This window comes from Gopherus evgoodei, chromosome 8, assembly GCF_007399415.2.
Source record: "Gopherus evgoodei ecotype Sinaloan lineage chromosome 8, rGopEvg1_v1.p, whole genome shotgun sequence".
NCBI lineage: Eukaryota > Metazoa > Chordata > Testudines > Testudinidae > Gopherus > Gopherus evgoodei.
Window position 1 is genome coordinate 22,160,476 of NC_044329.1, and position 23,765 is coordinate 22,184,240.

General features: G+C 47.5%; 1 protein-coding gene across 2 annotated transcripts; it reads left to right on the top strand.

The window, feature by feature from the left end:
* The first annotated feature begins 2,279 nt into the window (after window positions 1-2,279).
* Window positions 2,280-22,954, top strand: GRPEL2 (GrpE like 2, mitochondrial). Of its 2 annotated transcripts, none has more exons than XM_030572667.1 (4): window positions 2,280-2,416; window positions 15,508-15,643; window positions 19,910-19,991; window positions 21,907-22,954. In XM_030572667.1, exons 1-4 carry the CDS (start codon window positions 2,340-2,342, stop codon window positions 22,260-22,262), a joined length of 651 nt encoding a protein of 216 aa, XP_030428527.1. In that variant the 5' UTR covers window positions 2,280-2,339; the 3' UTR covers window positions 22,263-22,954. The 2 variants fall into 2 exon arrangements, with proteins under 2 accessions (XP_030428527.1, XP_030428526.1); XM_030572666.1 differs by having other exon boundaries at window positions 2,283-2,416; window positions 15,487-15,643.
* The last annotated feature ends 811 nt before the right edge of the window (window positions 22,955-23,765 follow it).

The following is a 23,765-nucleotide window of genomic DNA, read 5'->3' on the forward strand; positions in this document are numbered from 1 at the left end:
GGGTGAAAGCACCTAGATGCTTTTGAAAATCCAACTAGTTGTCTAAATACCTTTAAAAATCTGACCCTAAGGGCATTATACTATCTTGTATGTAATTCTTTTCAAAGGCAAACGTCTACTGTGTTGTTTAGTAAATATAAATTTACAACCCTGAGAGAGACGACTGACAACCATAAGTATTCAAAAAACATGCTGTACACCAAAAAGTCATTAAGTTAAAATAAATACATTTGGAGTCGTCTTAATTTGCCTCTTTGTTTCTGAGCCTTTAGGGCAAATAAGCTTCATACTTTGCTGTTACCTTTCCCAAAGAATTCATATACCTAAAATGGTTGTGCATTTGTATAACCTTCAATACCATTTTGGACTTCCAGGAATATGTGATTTCTCCTCTGCCTTTGTATTGGCTGCCTTTTGGAGAAACAAAAGTGCCTTGTCTCCAATATGTTTTTACAGGGGGATAGCTAATGCATAAGTTACCCCGTGATAAAAACACAGAGTTCTTAACACTGAAAACAGAGACTATAATGCTGAATCAGATGTTCAATTATTATTCAGAGTCTGACAAATCTCATATGAATTGTGGCTAACACTGCTCCTTTGCCACCAGAGGTGTTTGCATCTGCAGCCTGCCATCATGTGAATGTCATGGAAAACCAATTAAAGCATTTTAAACTAAAAAAATTAACAGAGGTGTTCCCCCCCTCAACTTCCCTTATCCCCTTCCCTTTTAAGGGCCTGCAGGACAGCTGTAGAGTTGATGCACATAAATTACAGAACCTTAAACTCCTGTATGAACACTTTTGTTCAGAAGTAAAGTAGTCTTAGTTTTGAGACTGGCAGTCAGGATAAGCACAGATTGCAGGAGTCTCCCCACAGCTGTTAATTATCAGACCTTTGTCTCATCTTGAACAATTTTAAAATGTGATACGGTCAAGGTGATTTTTTCAACTCCAAAGAGGAGTGAAGTAGTGGAGCACTCTATATCAGAAGTGTAGGACTGGATGGGATCTTGATGGGTCATCTACTTCAATGTGATAAGTGTATGTCACCCATAGGGTTGCCAGGTGTTCAGTTTTTGACCCTGGCAGCTCTGGTGGCTCTAGCCAGCACTGCCACCTGTGCCATTAAAACTCTGGTGAGCAGTGCTGCAGGGCTAAGGCAGGCTAGTCCCTACCTGTCCTGGCACCACACTGCACCCCCCAAGCAGCGAGCAGGTCTGGCTCCTACGTGGTGAGGCCACAGGGCTCAGCGGTGTTGTCCCAGCCCTGAGCACCAGCTCCCCATTCCTATTGACGGGGAACCATGGAGCTGGGGGGTGGTACCTGAGGGTGAGAGCACTGTGTGGGAAGCCGCTTGGCCTCCCTGCGTGGGAGCTGGACCTGCTTCTGGGGTGCAGCATGGAGCTGGGACAGGCAGGGAGCCTGCCTTAGTCCCACTGTGTTGCTGACTGAGGTAAGCCTGCACCCCAATTCCCTCCCCCAGTCCTGAGACCCCTCCTGCCCCCCAATCCCTCATCCCTGGCCTCACCGCAGAGCCTGCACCCCCAGCAGGAGCCCCTCCCCTGCCCCAGCCCAGAGCCCCCTTAACCCCTCATTTCTGGCCCCACGCTGGAGCCTGCACCCCCAGTTAGAGCCCTCACCCCCTCGTGCACCCCAACCCCCTGCTCCAGCCCAATGAAAGTGAGTGAGGGTGTGGGAGCGTGAGCCACCAGAGGGGAAACGTAGCAAGTAGGGCTGGGGCAGGGCTAGGGGGTTAGTTTTTGTGCACTTATAAAGTTGGCAACAACCCTACCCGCCACCAGAGGGGGGGGGGCACAGCCAGCAGACTGTGCCAGGCTGGCTACCGCTGTGTCACAGAGGCGGCAGATTGGCCACGGCTCCCTCTCACACCCTGCAGCAGAGCCGGGGCAAGCAGCCTAAGGGCCCTCTAGCGGCTAGATGCCAGGCACCGCTACCGGCGGCAGGGTGTAAGATTGGAAAAGCTGTGGGCACTAGGACCCGGGGGTGGGAGCAGGGACGATCCTCCTGCCAGCGCCACGCTCCAGCGAGAGGCGCGCAGACACTAGCTGAAAGGGTAGCCCCGCGCGGTGCCTGCCGGGACTGGGAGCGCCGCCATGTGTGCAGTGGCTGATGGAAGTTGTAGTCCCCACCGCCGTGTGCTGCCCGCAGGGTGTGACACAGTCCAGTGCCCTATGACGCGGCGGCTGATGGGAGTTGTAGTCCATGACTTCGCGGCGCGGTGGCCGACGGGGCCTGTAGTTCTGCCGGGGGCGGGCTCGCTGCCCGGCGGGCGGCGCTCAGTCACACGCCAGCGGACTGAGGGAGGGAGGCGGGAGCATGGCTGGCAGGTCCCTGCGGGCGGCCCGGCATCACCTCAGCCCGCTCTTCTCGTTGGGCGCTCGGCGGCCCAGCAGGTAAGGCGGGGGGAGCCGGCCACTCATCCCCGTCACCCAGGGGCCCCGATCGCTCCCCCCGCCCCCGTGCTCTCTCTGTGCCCCTCACCGTGGTGCCCGGGCTGTCCGCGCTGTGCAGCGAGGTGGGCATGGGGGGCTTGGGCGCTGATCGGCCGCCGGCTGGCAAAGGAGCCCGAGCGGCTGCACCCTCGGGTGAGCTGTGTGCCACCTGCTAAGTACTGCCCGGCTGCTGCTCCGGTGCCCTGCCCAGGCAGACGGGGTGGGGGGCCCTGCCCAGGCAGACGGGGCGGGGTGAGGGGGTCTGGGGTCCTGCCCGGGTTTGGTGCCCTGCCCAGGCAGACGGGGCGGGGTGAGGGGGCCTGGGGTCTGGTGCCCTGCCCAGGCAGACGGGGCGGGGTGAGGGGGCCTGGGGTCTGGTGCCCTGCCCAGGCAGACGGGGCGGGGTGAGGGGGCCTGGGGTCTGGTGCCCTGCCCAGGCAGACGGGGCGGGGTGAGGGGGCCTGGGGTCTGGTGCCCTGCCCAGGCAGACGGGGCGGGGTGAGGGGGCCTGGGGTCTGGTGCCCTGCCCAGGCAGACGGGGCGAGGTGAGGGGGCCCGGGGTCTGGTGCCCTGCCCGGGTTTGGTGCCCTGCCCAGGCAGACGGGGCGGGCTGCCCCAGACGGCGGGTCGGGGGTCTGTCCGTTAGGGGATGGGAGAGGCGTTGGAGCGCACTCAGCCTAAAATCTTAAAACACGGCCCCTGGTTCGAGCTTCTCCGTGTTGGGCGGCCACCTTGAGGGGCCTTGGGCCAGGTTTTCAGACCTGGCTAATCCCGTGGCTCATCTGGGGCTGTGCGCCTCGCACCCGCGGTGGGGGGCAGGGCGAGCAGCCCTCCAGCCCTTCCCTAAGCCAGGGGGCTGTTGAGTGCTGCCCTGGCCTGCAAAGGGGAGAGGGGGCCCTCCCAGCAAGGAGCCCACCATTCCTGGCTTGACTTGCACCTGTGTTTTCAGCTTGGTCTTCCTGTTCCTAAATTAGATGTAAATGTGCCTTATTTCATTTAATCTCTAGCATTAAAAAGAAGAAAAATTGCTGTGTGCTCATACTGAGAGGAGGAGGTAACTGAGAGTAAGGAGAAACAGGTGTTCATCACTTCTGGAGAGCAAGGGCTAGTAATTCAGTCTGTGTATTTCAGGAAAGGTCCAACTCTAGAAATTGTTTGAGGCTTGTTCACTGCAGTAATTTTTAAGGCTTCCAATGAGAATGTGGGTGGCCCCTGTTTCTTTTTGAGGCCAGAAATAAGTGTAGCTGCAGCTGGTTCATGACTGGGTCACCTAGAGACTGCAATAACACAACTAAATAATAATAATGGGGTATAGGAGTGGGGAAGTTGATATATGCTGACAAAGTTCTAGGTATGGAATTGTTGCACTATGTATATAGAAAGCAAATCGTTGTCTGGAATAAAAAAACCACAGTCTTGGCTACACTAGGAAAATGGCACACAAGTTCCCATTGCTTCTGCTGCGCTGATGGGGGGCTAGTGTGGACAGGCTCCCTATGGCTGAACCTGTTGTAAAAACTCTTCCAACTACACGATCTTACAGAAAGTTTAACAAAAATGGTTTTAAAAGTGTCTTGGCCACAGGAAACTTGCTTATGCAGGGGATCCCACTGGTGCAATGAACCTTTGGAAAATTTTGGTGAACCATCCCGGGCATAGATATAGCTATCTTAATGGAATCTGAATGTCTATTAAATGGATTTTCAAATGACTAATCAGAAATAAGAGAGACACAGTGGAGGGGTAATGTCTTTTATTAGGCGAACTTCTGCTGGTGACAGAGAAAGCTTTCAAGCTTACACAGAGCTCTTCTTCAGGTAGGTGCGTAGTGCTTCTCCTCTTTCTCTTTCACCAAAAGAAGCTGGTCCAATAAAAGATATTATCTCACCCACCTTGTTTCTCTAATATCCTGGCATCAGCATCGCTACAGTAACACTGCAAACAATGATCAGAAATAACTCAGAGCAGAAAATGGAAGCAGGATGTATTTTGAAAAGCAGGTTGTTTCTGAGACCAACTGAGTTTGCCTCTAAAAGGAAGTGGTTGTATGGTAAATGCAGTGGGTCAAGTTCTGCCTTCGCCTCCCACTGACTTTATGTGCAATATCTCAGTGTTAGAAAAGCAGACAAGTGAGGTTATGAATACAGTTCTGTGCCTCTATAAAAACCTTGCAAATGGCTTTAAAATTTGTTAATTAGTGTAGTGTTGCTGCTTTGTCCATTAAATATATAACCTAATATTTGATATTCTTGGAATGTTTCTCGGGCTTAGTTTCTAGCAAGATTTGAAAACAGTTGTCCTCTGTATCCGACTGGGGTAATTTATTCGTGTTTTGCATGGTCAAGGAAGAAGGAGGCTTAACCTGGAGTGTCCATTCTTTGAGTCCCACTTCAGACCTTGTGTCAAAGGACTACTGATGTCTACTAGTTGGTTCCTTGGTTGAAATTCAATCAGCAGAGAAGGAGAAAGACAAAGGGCGCACAGGTTTATTCTCTATTTATCACTCTAAAGGGAAATTGGAAGAAAATTTAAGCACAATCAAATGGTGGGTTCCCATATGTGCTTTGGGAACTGCTGGGTTTGGGCTTTGTAGTAAAAGCATGTTATGTCCAGAAATCCTCCCCTTCATGCACACTCTTGTGTACTGGGTAATTATCCTTGTAAATGTACTGTCAGCTTGACAGACAGTCAAGCGCCATCAGTGGTGTGAAACCAGTCCTTAGAATGGATGCACAATGTTAAATGTATCCTCCAACTGCACATGTGTTATGCTAATAAAGTGACCATTAGGTGGATGATCGCATTGCAGAAAGTGACATTCAAATTGGATGGTCTGTCCTGTGTCTTTATGTGAGCCTGGGGTGTGTAACTGATTCCCATTAGAGAGGCAGGCTTCCTTGCATCCAAAAAGAGGACATGGAGAGAAGCTTGAATTGGGAGAAGAGATACTATGAGACAGGTTGGATGTTCAGAAAGTGAATCAGGGAACTTCAGACTGTTGTATGACATCCTGTATGGCAGAAGGAGAGATGGTGCTATGTAGCTTATCACACACCAACCCTTCTCATCATTTAAAGTCTGAGGTTTAAGGATAACTGGCTTAAACTATATGGATAGATTTGAGTGTTGTCCCCTACATCCTTTTGTACCCCCATTGATCTGCCCGTCTCTGGCACTGGTTTCAGAGTCTTTCACACCCAACTCAATAATCTGCTCACTCCTTCAGGGATTTCCCCTGTGCTGTCACTGTCACGTCAGAATTTCCTAACTTCCTGGTATAATTACTATCTATTCATAGTTGTTTGCAGTGTTGATGTGGCAATGTTGGTATTGGATCAACTTCTGTCGGTGAAAGAGACAAGCTTTTGAGCTACACAAAGCTTATCTTCAAAGAAGTTGGTCCAATAAAAGATTACCACACCCACCTTGTCTCTCTATTCCTAGGAAAACTGGGGTTAACACTGTATCTGGAAGATGGGATTGTATTACACTATCTGTAGATAAACACTTGTTTATTTACTTAGTATAGTATGCTCCTCATATCTCTTAGGGAGAAGCAAACTATGCAGCTTTTTCTTGTGTTCCATTCCATATGGCCGTTCTGAGCAGACCCCTTTTAAACATCGCTCTGTGAGAGAGCTCTTGTTCCTTGTCTGCCGCATGAGGCAGGCTAATCCAAACAGCATGTGGGAGTTGGGACTTTCTTTAGCATGAGGGTGTGTTTTGGGACTTGGATTTGGTTTCACTAGCTGGGAAAGGGAGTCCATGCAGGCAGCTCTCTGCTTCACGTAGGCAGGTTTCTCTGGCTGAAGCACTAGCTTATTTATTCCTCTCTGTCTCTTGCATGTGTGCACACACCCACCCCCAACTATGAGTCATATGTAAACAGCTCACTAAACTTCCGTTCCTGGGAAGGGAATGAGCAGCAACACCTGGAAATATCTATATAGGGGTTTAAAACAAAATCTGTCTTGATCTGTGGATTATAAAACTAGGTGATTGGGCTCCCAGTTGCGTTTCAAGGCTGTTTTGGCTGAATGATTTCTCTGCTGCATGTTTGTTAATTTCAGTGGCTGAAGTTATATAAATTAAATGTGAAAAGTGTATGGGTCAAAAGTCATAATTACAATTCATACACTCAACCCACACACAGTTTTTCTCCTTTACAAAACTTAAAATTTTCCAAACTTGCACTGATCTGTTTTGAAATCTAAGCTATTCCCCCCCCCCGCCGCCTCCGCAGTTCTTTTAATTTTGGGAAATAATGTCCTGTTAATGTCATCTTCTTTTAAAAGAGCAACTTTTAATTAACTGCTTGCCGTTTGCAGTTTTTAATTCTAGAATAACACACCCTAGTTATTTAAGTCTCCGCCTCTCTCTGTCTTGTGATAGTGAACTGCATTTTTGTGGCATGACTGGCTAGACAGTTGCATCCTATCTTTTTATCTCTCCCCTAGTGGGATAGTCTCCTCTAAGATACAGAATCTCATTCACAGATTCCAAGGCCAGAAGGGCCCATTGTGATCTAGTCCAGTGGTTTTCAAACTTTTTTTGGCAATCCAGTTGAAAAAAATTGTTGATGCCTGCAAACCAAAGGAGTTGGGGATGAGGGGTTTAGGGTATGGTAAAGACTCAGGACTGGGGCAGAGGGTTGGGGTTCAAGAGTGAGAGCTACGGGGTGGGGCTGGGAATGAGGGGTTCAGGGTGTGGGAGGGGGCTCTGGGCTGGGACAGGGTGGAGGTGTAGGAGAGGTTCAGGGCTCTGGGCTGGGGGTGCAGGCTCTGGGGCGGGGCCAGGGCTGAGGGGTTTGTGGTGCAGAAAGGGGCTCTGAATTTGGGGGGCTCATGGCTGGGGTTGGGGTGTGGGTTTACCTCAGGCACCTCTCAATCAGCATGCAGCAGGGGTGCTAAGGCAGGCTTCCTGCCTGTCCTGGCACCACAGACCTCATTGCGCCCCGGAAGTGGCCAGCAGCAGGTCCAGCTCCTAGGTGCACAAGCAGCTCCGCAAGGCTCTATCCCATGGGCACCCCCCTCAGCTCACGGCCAATGGGAGTGCTGCAGCGTGGAGAGCCCCTGCCCTCCTCTTCCCCCTCCACCTAGGAGTCAGACCTGCCGCTGGCTGCTTTCGGGGCGCATTGCGGTGTTAGAACAGGTAGGGACTAGCCTGCCTTAACCAGGCAGCACCACCAATGGAACTTTTAACGGCACGGTCAGCGATGCTGACCAGAGCTGCCGCAACCCAGTGCCTTACATTCCACAACCCAACACTGAGTTGTGTCCCGCAGCTTGAAAACCACCGATCTAATCTGACCTCCTGTGTAACACAGACCATAGAACTTCCCCCAAAATAATTCCTAGAACATATCTTTGAGAAAAAACATCCCAACTCGATTTAAAAATTGCCAGTGATGGAGAATCCACCACCACCCGTGGTAAATTTTCCAGTGGTTAATTACCACCCAAACTGTTAAAAATTGATGCTTCATTTCCAGTCTGAATTTTTTTTCTTCAACTTCCAGACACTGAATCAATCAAGTTTTACTTTTCTCTGCTACACTGAAGAGCCCGTTATCAAATATTTGTTCCCCGTGTAGGTACTTATAGACTGTAATCACATCACTGCTTCACTTTCCCTTTGTTAAACAAAATAGATAGATTTAAGGAGCTCAGTTACAATATGGCATGTTTTCTAATCCTTTAATCATTCTTGTAGCTCTTCTCTAAACCCTTTCCAATTTATCAACATCCTTCTTGATTTGTGGACGCCAGAACTGGACACGTATTCCAGCAGTGGTTGTGTCACTGCCAAATACAGCAATAAAATAACCTCGCTGCCCCTACTCAAGGTTCCTCTCCTCCAGTCTCCCTCTGTCTTTACGATTCAGGTTACTGAAGTTGCAGTTTAGGATGCTTGCATGAAAAAACTATTTGACTGATGAGTTACACTTTCTGATTCCAGTAATCTGTATTGAAACCACCCTGTCCAGGACCCTAGGAGATATGGACTAAAATACACCCTGCAGCTGAATTCACCAGTTAAACCAGGGGTTCTCAAACTGGCGGTCAGGCCTCCTTGGAGGTCACAAGGTTACTGCCTGGGGGGTCACGAGTTGTCAGCCTCCACCCCAAACCGTGCTTTGCCTCCAACATTTATAACGATGTTAAATTAAAAACACTTTTTATATATCTATTGGGGGGGTCACACTCAGAGGCTTGCTATGTGAAAGAGGTCACCAGTACAAAAATTTGAGAACCACTGAGTTAAATCGGCTTTATATATCTAAACCATCGTAATGAGAGAGAGACACACACACATTCATTCATTCATTTAGCCAGAGTAAATTTAAAAGAAATAGGAATTGTTTGTCAAGGATTGTTTATGGATTTACATAAGGAACACAAGCCATACTTGTTCTCAGCTTTTGGTTCAGTTTTAAACCACTGTTAATACTATGTTGAATAGCGGTTAAATTTAATAAAGCAAATAAGACACCAATCCTCAATCTATCTCTTTAATGTTACATCATGAAGTATATTCTATAGTGTACAAGCTTGCTCGGTCTTCAGCTATTATAATAGATTTGTGGGGAGAGGGATAGCTCAGTGGTTTGAACTTTGGCCTGCTAAACCCAGGGTTGTGAGTTCAATCCTTGAGGGGGCCACTTAGGGATCTCGGGCAAAAATCAATACTTGGTCCTGCTGTGAAGGCAGGGGACTGGACTCAACTCAATGACCTTTCTTCAAGGTCCCTTCCAGCTCTATGAGATAAGTATATCTCCATGTAATAATAATAGATTTGAGGAGGGAACCATCACCAACATAGATTTGACTGGCACTTAGATACCATCGCTATAGGCACCTTAAAAGTGCTTCAGATCACATCTCTCTGTTCAGGACAGGTCATCATGCTGTGGCAGTTAAAATGCTAGCAGCCATCAGCTCCTTGTCTGTGCAGGTTCTCTGACAGCGTTGCAATAATGGGTAATTTTTTTGGAAAACAGCTTAGTGTAGACAAGCCCTGACGCTGCCGCACGTCCTGTTTGGATGCAAGCAGCACTCTGTAGCCTGGCGGCACTGCCACAACACCATCCAGAACCGACTAGTGAAAGCCATCCCACCTTCCCTGGGGAAGATCACCATCGACTTCGCCATCCCCTGGACAGACAGCCGACTGCGACCTGACATCGTCGTGACGGATGCAGAAAAGAAGAAGGTCCTTCTGGTAGACGTCACGGTGCCTTTCGAAAACCGGTCACCAGCCTTCCACGAGGCCCGAGCACGGAAGGAGTCGAAGTATGCCTCGCTGGCTGAGACCCTGAGAGCCCAGGGCTACGAAGTCCAGGTACACACCCTGATCGTGGGAGCCCTTGGCTCATGGCACCCCCGCAACAAGCCAGTTCTGAGAGCATGTGGGGTCGGTCGATGCTACGCCCGGCTCATGAGACAGCTCATGGTTTCTGACGCCATCAGGTGGTCCAGAGACATTTATACCGAACACATCACTGGACACCGCCAATACCACACTGAGTAACTGAGACATCTGACCAGGGAAATAACCCACTTCCTTCCCTGAGGGACCGAGGGACGCACCCCACCCATGTACCTATCCGCTCCACCGATACTGACTTGGACTCCTTATTCATTCCATGGGTGGCGAACCGGAGCCCACTTAGTCACTGACACTTTAAAAACCCTTGCACCCCAATCTGGGTCTGTGTCGGTTATGCGATATGTATGTATCTGTTCATCCTTGCAAACGGTATCTCTAACCCCCTGTAACCCAAGCCTGACCCCGGATGTACAGTACCTTCCCCCTCAACCTGTGTATATTTCATTTCAAGCATTTTCTTTAATAAAATGTTTAAATCTGTAAGGATTGCCTAGTGCAAGGAAAGCTATGTCTCCGTAGCAGGGTTCACTGTGCAAGTTAGCTGTAGATTCACACCCTGACTTGCTGCACACTAAAAGGAGCAGTTTGCCATGTGGATGGTGCACTGAGCACCTAATTAGCAGATATTTACATGCAAATGTAGTTTGGAAGGGATAAGGAAGTTCCTGGATATGTGTTGTTGGTCTTGTGGGGCGTCAGACAACCTCCTTTCAAAGACAAAAGAGAGGAGGAGGTGGCCTGCTGGGTGGGGAATTGTAACACTATTAGCTGTTAACTAATAGTTAGTCTTGATTGTCATAGGTTGGTGTAAAGCTTTTGGTTACCATGTCAACAAGCCTTTTTTTAAAAATGAGATATTGAAAATCTTGGTTTGTGGGAGAGCTCATCAGGCACTCCCAAGAATTTAGAAACTCTTTTTTGTTTAGCAGATGCCAATATGCTTTCTGAATGGAGCCTTCTTGGAGGAACACTTCTCCAAACTGAATGTAATTCTAATCTGGTGTGAAGTTTGAGAGGATGATAGGCAGGCTTTGGGTGAGCACAGGACTTGGAGCCAGCGAATTCCTGAGTGTCAGTCCTGGTTCTGACACGAACTCTTTCTGTGGCCTTCTGAAAGATATTTCTTCTCTGCCTCAATGTCCCATCTGTAGACTAGGAATGTTAACTAGTGACTCATCTCTCAGGGTGGCATTATGGTTAGTGTTAACCCAAGGCTTTGAAGTTTCATGTAAGTGTTAAAAGTTTTAATTATTTTTCAGGCTTTGCAACCTGCTGCCTGTTTTTCAAGTATTGACGGAAACGTCTCACGTCCTGATTGATTTTTTTTTTCTGTTTGCTTAACTAGCTTTTGAGAGTCACCAAATTGTGCTGGGAAAATTCCTATGAACCTGGGTGGTACTTAGTGTTTATACAGCTTAGTCCAATTCCCTGACTCTGGTGGTTGTGTAATTTCAGCTGCCAATGTAGAAGCCAGCTTGTTCTAGGATCTCTCTCTGTCTCGGGTGAGTGACCTGGCTGTTGCAGCATGAATCACAGTAGTTCAGTCTCCAAGCTTTTTAGGTGCACACACTTTTCAGCAGGTGGAGCAGCCAGGAAGCAAGTGCTCTAAGATCTGCTCTTGCTCTGTATTTGCCTTCAGGATTCCTGCTTTTGCCACTGTGGCTAAAACCAGCTTGGACAGTGACTAATCTAGAAGAGCAGCTTTCTGCAGAGACAAGTTTCAGCTCCTCCTCTCTCCACTAATAGAGCTGGTAACTGTGGGGGTCCTTGCAGAAGGTGCTGAAGCTATTTTAATGTGCAGGATGCACACACAGCATGTTCACTGGAACCGTCTACCATTTATTGGTATGTACAACAAGTTTCTCTGCCCTGGAGTATCATCATCATATCCACTCATTATACTCCACACCTGAACATAGCCACTTTATGAACTTCATACCCTCATATCTCAATGTCTGTACTTTGACCCATCAACCTTTAACCTCCAATCGGGGATATTGCAGGTTATGTATTCCTTATGCCACCCGATCTTAAACCAAACTTTGCATCCTCGATAATTTGTATGTTATTCCCTGATAACCAGAAACTTGTATGCCTAAACTCTGTACCCTTCACTTTTTCTTAATATCTTAAAATTTTTAAATCTGGGGGGAAAAAAACAAAAAACCAAACCAGTCAGGCTCATTGAGAATTAAAGTGGGCCAACTAGCTAAGAGGAGGACTGGGCAGGCCCCAGAAAGTGCTGATAGGCCTGAAGGAGAAGCTAGCTAATAATAGGCCAGTAAGAAGAGAGCAGGCCTGTGGCTTCTGTCAGAGGGAGAAGAGCTGTTTTGGGACTTGGTGGGACTGTATGCTCTTCCTCACTGGTTTGCTGAATCTGCTAGCTGAAGCCCATAGCTAGAAGGGATCAGCTGGCCTCGGACAGTTCTGGTGTGTAGTCAATGGTTGGCAGACCCCCCATGATATTAGGCCTTGCAGTGCTTGGGAATCTCTGAACCCGCTGTCGAAAGAACCTTGTAAAGAAGGCAGGTAATAGATCTGCCTTGCAAAACTGCCTTTAGCATTTATCATCCCAGGGCACAAACTCTGCTCACCCACTGGTACCAGGAGGCTAACAGAGATCCACCAATGGTTACTTGTGTGTCAAAAAATCTGACTCTTCCCCTAAGCAAATGAATTCAGCATGGCTGTGAAATGAGATGCAAAACTCAGAGATATGTGATATGCTGTTAAATCCCTAAGAGAGCTGGGGCTTTTCAAAGAAACTCTGTCCTACAGAACATCTGGACATGCCTATTGTTAGTTGAGATCTGAACTGCCTGTGTAGAGGTTTCACATGCTGGGGAATTTCTGTGCCCACGTACAAGATCCCCCCACTTGGTGTATGATCTTTTCAGCAGGAATGTGCGTCTGTTCTCCCACCTCTTAGCGAGGTTCGTTAAGGGGCGTGTGTCACCTTCCTCTCAAACATTTGTTACAGAGGGAAAGGATTCTGAACTAGATACTAACATAAGTTGTATGGTTATAAGGTTTATTGTCCACCTGGGCTATATCTGCTTTTTTTCCCCACAGAGCAGATGCAGCTCTCTGCATTTGAACTCTGTTTACATATTCCAAGTAACTTAGGCCTTGTCTACACTACAAAGTTTTGTTAGCAAAAGTTATGCTGCTTTAATTAAAGCGCTTTAATTGAAACTAGGGCTCTCACGCGATTAAAAAAAATGGTGGCCAAAGCATGAAGGGACATACAAATGTTTAGCATATCTGGCATGTAAATACCTTGCTTGCCACCTACAAAAGTCCCAGGCAAATGCCTGTTCTCACTTTATTTTCACATTGTAAATAAGAAGTGGGCAACATTATCTCCCATAAACATAAACAAATTTGTTTGTCTTAGCTATTGGCTGAACAAGAAGTAGGACTGAGTGGACTTGTAGGCTCTAAGGTTTTACAGTGTTTTGTTTTTGAGTGCAGTTATGTAACAAAAAAAAATCTATTTGTAAGTGGCACTTTCACGATAAAGAGAGTGCAGTACAGCAGGGTTCTCAGCCTTTTACTTTCTGAGCTCCCTCCCCTGCGCACCCCCCCCCCATATGCTATAAAAACTCCATGGCCCACCTGTGCCACAATAACTGGTTTTCTGCATATAAAAGCCAGGACTGGAGTCAGGAGGTAGCAAGCAGGGCAATTGCCAGAGGCCCCATGCCACAGAGTCCCCCTCAAAGCTACATTGCTCAGGCTTTGGCTTCAGACCTGGGTAGCGGGACTCAGGGCCCTGGGCTTCAGCTCTATGCAGTGCGGCTTCACCTTTCTACACTGGGCCCTAGTGAGTCTAATGCTGGCCCTGTTTGGTGGGCCCCCTGAAACCTGTTTGCTCCTCTTCCCCACCCCCTCCCCCAGGGGGTCCCAGACCCATGGTTGAGAACCACTGCAATACAGTATTTGTATGAGGTGAATTGAAAAATACTATTTCTTTTGTTTATCATTTTTACAGTGCAAATATTTGTAATAAAAAATATTAAGTGAGCCCTGTACACTTTGTGTTCTGTGTTATAATTGAAATCAATGTATTTGAAAATGTAGACAAACATCCAAAAATATTTAATAAACGTCAATTGGTATTCTGTTTAATAGTACTATTAAAACTGTGATTAATCATAATTAATTTTTAATTGCAATTAATTTGAGTGAATCGTGTGAGTTAACTGCAATTAATTGACAGCCCTAATTAAAACTGCTGTTGCATGTCCACAGTAGCTCCTTTTGTCCGCAGAGTGCATCCACACTAACAGCTGTTGCATCGACACAGAGAGCAGTGCAACATTGTGGTAGCTGTCCCACTCTGCAACTGACTGCAGGGTGCTTTGGGAAGGATTTACAATGCCTCAGGAGGGAGCAAGTATAGCATCCCATGATGCAGGTTTCTCAATCCCATTCTTCCAGGGGCTTCCAGTTCCTAAAAGATTGTCAACTGCTTTTCAACTGAAGTGTAGGGGGGGGAGGGTGAGGAGAGTGGTGTATCGGGGGCGGTGGAGACAGCAGACTGACCGACTTATCTTGAGGCAGGGGAAAGGGAGAGCTCACACACCCCAGGGGACACCCTTCGCCCCCTCCCCCAGCCCTTGGCTCTGCTCAGCACAGCAGTCTTTCATAAGAGTGACCTTTCTGGGTCAGACCAAAGGTCCATCTAGCCCAGTATCCTGTCTTCCGACAGTGGCCAATGCTAGGTGCCCTAGAGGGAATGAACAGAACAGGTCATCATCAAGTGACCCATCCCCTGTTGCCCATTCCCAGCTTCCGGCAAATAGAGGCTAGGGACACCATGTCTGCCCATCCTGGTTAATAGCTATTGATGGACCTATATTCCATGATGGACCTATCCTCTCCCCAACCAGCCTGCTCTGCCTGCCTGCCTGCCTATGGTTCTGTGATTCCCTCCAAGTGCTCCCACTGCCTCCTCAGCTGCTGGGAGCCGCATCTTGAGCAGCTCTGTGAGCTCTCCGTGCTGAGGAATGTCAAAGCAGCATAGTAGTGTCTTCCCCACATCTCGCTCCCTGCTGCTGTGTTCCTAGTGCAGGGCAGAACGAGAGCATTCCATGTTAATGATTTGCTCTTTGTTCTCCAAACAGAGCAGCAGGCAGCTGTCAGGTACTTCCAAGAACTTTGAAAGGGGAGAGGCACATGCCTGCAGGGCAGCAGAGATCAAAACAGTGAGCAGAGCATGCAGACATTGTGGGATACTGGTGCAAGCCAGTTGTGTCGACAAAACAAACAGCAGTGTCTACGCTGATGCTGTCGCTTTAACTTTGCCACAAAAAGCTTTTATGTCTGTCGTTGAGGTGGTTTTATTTTGGTGGCAGAAACAGCAGAGGTTTGCAACCAAAAGTAGCTTTGTAGTATGGACACCTCCCCTGTTTTGTCATGTAGACATGTCTGGGTGGCATCAGTCACTGTATTATCTAAGCACCAAAGCTTAGTATCTGCCTTTCATATCTGCTTATTTTACATGAGTTAAGATCCTACCTAGGTGTCTCCAAAGAGAATGTACTTTTTAAAACTGATGATGGGCAAAAAGCAACATCTTCCCTTCTGAGCTCTGGATCATGTTTCACTTTCTTCTTTGCACTTGGCTTGTATTTCAGAGATTGCTTGTGTGTCTTCAGCACTGCGGCCCAGCAGAGGAGTACGGGAGATGAGTGTGGACCAGAGGATCCCCGCAATGAGCCGAGGCATCCCCTTTCTGAGCGAACTCTAGAGCTCAAAGCCAGCAAACTGGAAGAACAAGTCCGTGATTTAACTGTGAGTCTACCACTAGCAGCATCTTAGCCAAGGTATCCCCACGTCATCGGGGTTCAGTCCCTTCCAAGTGGGAGGGCTCATTCATTTCCCTGAATACATTATAGATGACATCTTTTATCCCAAAGCTTTTCACCAACTTCACCACGGAAAGGCAGCCATCTCTGGGCTGCAGGGTGGCAACCAGCTACTCTTGCATAACATGAGGAGGCAATGCCCCGTTCGCAAAGTGCTTTATGTCCTCCTCCAAAACATCAGCTGTTGATTACTGCTGAAAGTAGGAGACTAGACTGGATGAACCGAGTAGTGTGATCCTGGCTAGCAAATGCTGTGTTTAGTAGGGAGTCCCTGTTCAAATCTTTTGAGTGTTGCTTATTCAGACCTGCAGTAATTTTGCCTCTGTCTTGTGAGAATTCAGATGATGCTGATCCTGATTAGCCTGGCCTCGTGGCGTTCAAGGATCACCAGGTCTTAGAAGGGTTTATACAACTCAGATAAACGTGCAAAATGATCCATCTCAGGCAGACCTGATCTGTGGAATGTATTTAGTTGCTTTCCTCAGTTGATGAGATGGTTTTCTATGCTTTTGGAAATCAGCGTCTGTTCTGAAATCCTGCTTTCTAAACTCTAGGTTCAAGGTGGTGTGGCCAAGTTACTCTTGCTTTAGGTAGCAGAGCAGTGTTTCATTCCCTCTACCATAGGCGCCAACTCTGTGCATGCTCCAGGGCTGGAGCACTCACAGGGAAAAAATAGTGTGTGCTCAGCAGCCCCACGGATCAGCTCCCCCCCAGTGCCTCCTGCCCCTCATAATCAGCTGTTCAGTGACTTGCAGGAGGCACTAGGGATGAGAAGTGGAGGTGGGGAAAGGGCAGGAAGAGGCAGGCCAGGGTGGAGGTTTGGGGGAAGGGGCGGAGTTGGGGTCCGGCACCCCTGGGGAAATCCCTAAGTCAATGCCTCTACCCTCACCTTTATCCCTTTCAGTTCCTTCATCTTACCAGTTAATCACGCCCATCATTTTTAGAACAGAATTACTCATCCCATCTCTGTGAACTTGTAATCACCTCCTAACTCACCCACTCCGTCTGCATTTCTAGACCTGGCCTCCTCCCTGTCCTCTCCCTGTGGCTCTGCGCAGTTGAAAGAGATGGCTGTTTCATTTGTGCTGCATCATCTTAATTGGAATGCCCTCATACTTCCACCTCAAAGCAATGAGTTACTTCCGTTCTGTAACCCTTCCCCCATTGTACTAATTTCAATGGAATTTATGGGGTCAAAGATGTTAATGTCACCCTGTCATAATCCAGTGTTAAACAGATCTCAGCCTGCTTCGTTTTATCACAAACGCATGATTAATTTTAATTTTTGTTAAAGATAGAGAAAAGAAAGGAAAGCAGGTCTAGTATTGTGTAAGGCTTTCATTGTAACAACTTGCCTTATTCCCTTCCCCTTTTGGCATAGAGTCTTTAGTTGGGAAAATTCCCTGACAGTCTCTTAGAGGGTTTTAAAGATGCTAATAACTGTCCTTTTTTAGGGAAAAGAGAGAAAGTTAATTGTTAAAAGTTAAAGTTGCTGCTGCTGCTATCGTTAAAGTCCAGTCCCATTTTCAAGAAGACAAAATAAGATACACACAAACAGGGCTGGCTCTAGCCATTTCGCTGCCCCAAGCATGGCGGCACGCTGCAGGGGGCGCTCTGCCGCTCGCCAGTCCCGCGGCTCTGGTGGACCTCCCGCAGGCGTGCCTGCGGATGCTTCACCAGAGCAGCGGGAGCAGCGGACCCTCCGCAGGGACGCCTGCAGGAGGTCCACCAGAGCTGCCTGCCGCCCTTCTGGCAACCGAACGAGTGCCCCCGCCGTGGCGTGCCACCCCGAGCATGCGCTTGGCGCGCTGGTGCCTGGAGCCAGCCCTGCACACAAAAGAGAAAAGAGAACAACAAAGAGAGAAAATGCAACTTCCATTTCTGGTGATGACTTTCACTTGCAACCCCCCTGTTGGCATCTTATTAGCCACTCTGAGATCTGACAAACTTTTACCAGCATTGGGCTGTTTAGGTCATTGCTTTTATCTGCCTCTCCGGTTTACAGTGGTGTTGCAAAATACACTGTCTTGGCCAGCTAAGCCAGACTCTTACTAGAAGGAAAAAGGAGAGGGGTAGGAAAGAGAAGAAGTAAAGTGGAGGTTGAAAAGGACACATGGGGTGGGTCTGGAGGTATGTAACAGTGTCACATCCCAGGTGGTGGTTGGGATTTAGGTAGAGCAGATGGAGATGGTGTTGTCATCTGGGTCCCTCTGTCTGGCCCAGTCTGGTCAGGGCATCTCACAGGATCAGGATGGCCCAGTGATGTTACAGTAGATCATGGGATCCCAGGAGACTGCGGGGCTGGCAGCCATGATCGTAAAGCTCGCTTAAGCAGTTGTTGGCAAATAGCTGCTGCTTCTTGATATTGTTTTCCTCCAAAAGCCTTTTCTTTTAAGGATCTCAAAAGGGAGTCATGGGCAAAATAGCCCAACCCCTTATGTTCACCAAGTAGGCTTAATTTCCAGCACCTGGATTTTGATTAATTGATTTCCAGTTCAGAACTTCTCTTGTTTATCAGGCTTGATTGAAATCCAGTCCTTGAGTTACATCAGTAGGCCTTTTTGTTTGGATTAATTCAGCCTTTGTCTCACTTTGCATCTTTTCCCATCAATTTATATTATTCTAGATTGTGCCATTTCATGAGCTTTCACTCACTCCTTACAGCTGATCTCACAATTAAGGTAAATTCATAGCTCCCATTACTGGCTGATGCTCTGAACCCCCTTTACATATATAAAATGGGTTTACCCACCAAGCTATAATTTCCTGAGCAAATCGTAAATTAGTACACCACTAATGTATTAACTATATGAATTTCCTCCCCAAGATGGCTCCATGCTCACTCATGGATATGCTGTGCCTGAAGGGCAACAGACTCTGGTCTGACAGCTTAACAGGGCAGGCAAACAGCAGAGTTGAGAGCCCTCTCTTGAGATCAGCCTGCGCATCATCACTTTACGAAGGGTGCTACAAACAAATGCATTTTATTGTCTCTATATCTTCCCAATGCAAATTTCATTGGGATAAGAAGAAAATGAGAGTGGCAAATGTACCGATGTGGCAAGTGAAAATAGAACTTGAAATATTGCAAAAGATTCCACTCCTGCTGAGGCAGTTTCTGAGAAATGTTACTCCTCACCCAAACACACAGCTGTGTGAGAGAGAGTGAGCGAGAGGGGTGGGTCACCAATTCTGCATTGTCACAGTGCCACCACTGTCCAGTTGGGGAAAGCATCTGTTAGCCTTCTACACACGTGCCACTCTGGCTAACACTGGTTCAGCTACTGTGGTGTGAGCAATGTTGGCAGCCCTCTGTTGAGGAGCCAACAACCTCACAACTATTTTGAGCACCGTGATTAGATTTGTTCCAAACAGGGTTATTTCACAGGGCACTAAAAAGAGCTAATCTTCCCTAGGGGTGCCACCTCTGATAACACTGGTTCAGCTGTACTGGTGAGAGATTTTTTGTAGCTACTCCCTTGAGTAGGAAGGGCTAAAGAAGAGGGAAAGATGCGGGGCCTTTCTAGAAATTATCACCCTGACAGCAGCTATCTTCTGCACTAGCAAAGCATCAGCTGATTGCAAATTCATTGCTAAGATCTCTCAGTCAGCTGCAAAGGGAAAGAATCCATCAAAAGCTGCACCTTGAATGGTCCAAAACCAGCAAACTGACCTGACAGTGTGGACTGGTCTGCTTAGCTATGCCCAAAATCCTCCTGACCAGTGACTTGGGTACTGTTAATCTGCTCCTAGTTTTGCTGCCTCAAGCAATGGGAGAGGCCTTTGGGCATGTTTGTCCTTCCTAATTGGGGTGGCGGGGCCAGCATGATCCAGTAACTTGCAGGGGGAGTATCTCTTTAAATAGACTGTCTGTATCGGGGGATGCAAGGTTCTACAACAGGGATTCTCAAACTGGGGGTCGGGACCCCTCGGGGTCACGAGGTTATTACATGGGGGGTCGCGAGCTGTCAGCCTCCACCCCAAACCCTGCTTTGCCTCCAGCATTTATAATAGTGTTAAATATATTAAAAAGTGTGTTTAATTTATTAGGGTGGGTCACACTCAGAGGCTTGCTGTGTGAAAGGGGTCACTAGTATAAAAAGTTTGAGACCCACTGTTCTACAGCAATAGGTGTGGGCCTGTGATGGGTCACTCCCTTGTCTAATACCTGTGCCTGTTGCTGTGTGTTCAGGAGCAATACCGGAAAGCAGTGGCGGATTCGGAAAATGTCCGGAGGAGAACACAGAAGTTTGTGGAAGATGCCAAGCTGTTTGGTAAGCAAAGTGCTGCTGGCACTGTGCAGGAGCTATTTGCTGCAGCATGACTTGCTTGGCTAAGCACAGTTGGGATACAGAGCAGAAAGTACAGATAAGCTGCTTCCCCTCCCCGTCCTTCTGCCATTGTTCTTTTTAAAGCCTGTTGTGGTGTTTGGCCTGAAGTGACTGTTGGCTGGACTTGCTAGCTATTGTGTCTGCATGTTCAGCCAATCCTGTGGGTTTATTTTGGTGATAGCCCTATGGCTTGTTTTTTTTTTCCCCGAGGTCTGCTTTGTAACAATAGTCTATGCTAATAAATCATACCACCCTGTGGATTTTGGAAATGTACTTGTAAAACACTTACTATCAGCTGCTGAGCTGGTGTAAATCAGCATAGCTTCCTTGACTTCGATGAAGATTTACACCAGCTGAGAACTGGCACTTTGAGTTTATTCCATGCTCTAAGCAATGTCATCAAGCTGCAATCTCCTTTCTAGTACTGAGATCCTGTTCTTCCTTTCACCTCCATTATGAAATTAATGGATGTAGTGCATGCTGGGATAGAGGCCATCACTTGTATTCTTCTTAAAATATATGTAGTAAACTTAGTGTTGGTGAAATGGGCTGGATTGATAGTCCTGGAAACTGATATCCTTGATTCTCATGTTGTACCTACTCTGTGATAAACAGCAGAGCAAACATTTCACACTCTGTCCTGTCAATGTATTTTAATCCGTCTGTGAAGGGACCACCTCTAGGGGTGGGAGGATAGTTCAGTCCCCATGGAGAATCCAATGCTGGGCACCTCTGCTTAGACTGTCGTCATCAGAAATGCTAGTTGTGGTTTTATGTCATGTGGGCACCTGTCAGCTTGGAACTGGGCTGAGACCATCATCTCATATCACTTAGGCTGTCAAGCAATCATCAGATGGTAGCACTCTAGGATACTACTGGTATGACTTGGATTCAGACCTGAAACTGAAGGGTAGAAAGCTCTGTACCCCATATCAGTCCTAGGAGTTTCCTTTTTTCTCATTAATTAACGCTTATCTGAAGGCTGCTGGAACTTATCCTGGGTTAGAGTGCCTATATTTCCTTTGCTTTGTGCCTGCCTGGTCTGCTCGAAAATAGCTATTGCATTCAGGGTCTATCTACATTGTTGGAACTGGAATAAGCCCAGATGCAAGACTACATAGACCAATATCTAATCTGCTATGGATGCTTCTTTGTAACTCTCTTCTTTCTCCTCCTCTTCCATATTGATTCTCTACACAGCTCTCAAACCTATATATGAAGGCGTATGCAGCGTTTAATTGTTGCTCATGTCTTCCCCTTTCCTCTCCCACCTACCTCAGATCCCTTTTTGTTATGTTACTCAGTGAACGTGTCCCTACCACCTGAGAGAGGGAAGATTTCTGTCATCTTCACATCCAATTCTCTGCAACCAGAAATATACAGCTGCCCAAAATGTACACAAACTGTGCCAGGTTTTCAAAATGGCAACAAGCTTTGGATTCTAGACCATGCCTATGTTACCAGGGCTCACCTGAAGTCTCGCTGTAATGTCCCAGGTTACAGGAGCTTCATGAAACAAAGTATTGAGACTCTTTGTGAAATAACTCTGCTTTATGGAACCTGTGTATATCGCATAGCTATTGATCTACCTAGGTATATACCTCACCCATTACTATGGTCTCTGGGAGCCTGTAGGGCACTCTTAAGTACTGTCTGTACAATACTGAGGTCTCAGTCGCAGGAGATGCTGAATATTCTCAGTTACCATTGAAGTGGGAGCTGAAGGCAGTCATCTCTTAGGATCAGTCCCTTCCAGTGTGGCATGGCAACATGCCCAGGGCTGATGCTGTAGCCTTGCTGTATCTACCACTGAACTGACATTGCTTAACGTCCTGCCTATTTGTGTGTGTGGCTGCAGGGATCCAGAGTTTCTGCAAGGACCTGGTGGAGGTAGCTGATATCTTGGAGAAGACTACTGAGAGTGCTGCAAGAGAAGCAGAGCCTCGTGACCCAAAACCAACCCTCAAGAAGATCTGTGAAGGCCTCTCCCTCATAGAGGCCAAGTTGCAAAGTGTATTTGCCAAGCATGGCCTTCAGAAGATGAACCCCGTCGGTGGCAAATATGATCCATACGACCATGAAATAGTCTGCCATGTGCCAGCAGAGGGAATGCAGCCTGGCACAGTGGCACTAGTGACTCAGGATGGTTATAAACTCCACGGCCGCACTATCAGACACGCACATGTTGGTGTGGCAGTAGAGTCACAGGAGTGATATAGTGGGTGCACCCATTGGGATCTGAGCTGAGGACTCTGTCACACAGTGGCGATAGCAGCTGCATGTCTTTTCTTTTATTTATTAAGCTAGGTTTGTATTGTACATTGGCTTCTTCACAACATGTGCAGTAATCTTGGCTTTAATTCCACGAGGCTCAATTATTTAATGTTACTTTTTCTGGTGTGTGTGTAATGCTGGGAATCCTGCTGTTTATCGGAAGCATGTGGCACTGCTCGCCCCCTTCTCTGTTGGATTCAGGTCTCTATTAAAACTTGCACTGGGGGAAGAAGAGGGAGTTGGGGAGATAGAATCTCAGAGCCAGGAATTTCTGCCTTCTGATCCCAGCTGTGACGTACTCTTTCTGTGGCTTTCGGCAAGTCACTTAGCCACTCTGCCTCAGTTTCCCTATTTGTAAAATAGGGATATAATAATACTTACTAACCACGTCACAGGGGCATTGTGAGGATTAAATAATAGTTGAGATGCACCTTAGAGCTGAAGATCTCTAGCTAAGTGCTAAGTATTATTATGAGACTCTTGTGTGGTCTTTTATTTTTCCTGTTTTCCCTTAGGCAGAAGGAGCTGTGAAAGCATCTGCCATTTTCAGCCAGACTTTTCTCGTTTCTCTTCAGAAAGCAATTCTGAATTAACAAAGCCTTAATCATCTTGTATTTGAGTATGGGTGAGGGTTTTTAAAAAAAAAATCATAATAATAATCATCAACTGAAACGTGATCAGATTAATGTTTCCTCTCCAGCTAAGACTTCAGACCTGCAGAGCCGTCCCTAGGGGACAGCGAATCAGGGCAACCGCTCCTGGCCCTGCACTTTGGGGGGCCCAGTGGGCTGGCGTCAGTGGCCCAGCACCGCATGGGCAGCGGGTGAACCGCTGGCTAGGGGAGGGAGAGCTCTTTGGGAAAGCACAGCCTCCCCTTCCCGCTCCTGGGACCGACCACACTGGAAGTGATGTCACTTCAGCTCTGGTCCCCGCACCTCCTTAGGGACAGCCCTGCAGACCTATCTGCTTCTCACTAAAGTTAAACAGTGGGAGTGACACCAGACGGGGAGCAGGAAATGTTCTCAAGTTTCAGCCACTGAGCAAAGATCTAGTCCTGTTCTCCAAACAAGAAATAGATTTTCCTTCTCTTAAAAATATCTCTAGATCATTTGTGCTGCAGTTTCAGGCATCAGAAACGGTTCACTCTTTACTAGCCCTGAAAAGGGAAATATGATCTCTTATTTTGTCAAGCCACCAGCTAATTGATACACAATTAACATTGATGCCTTTCCCAACCCTAATTCAGAGCCTGTTTCCGCCTGGCTGTGGATAGACATCAAATTTAGGCTTTATTTCATTAGTGAAAGCTCAAAGTGTCCTTGAATCAGTTGCAGCAGCAAGTATGAGCAAGTGAAGAGAAGCAGGGATCCAAGTGCCCATCGAGTTTGGGAGCTGGCCTGAAGAGTTCTAGCTCAAGGCAGTCTGGCTGGTGCAGCCTGGCGA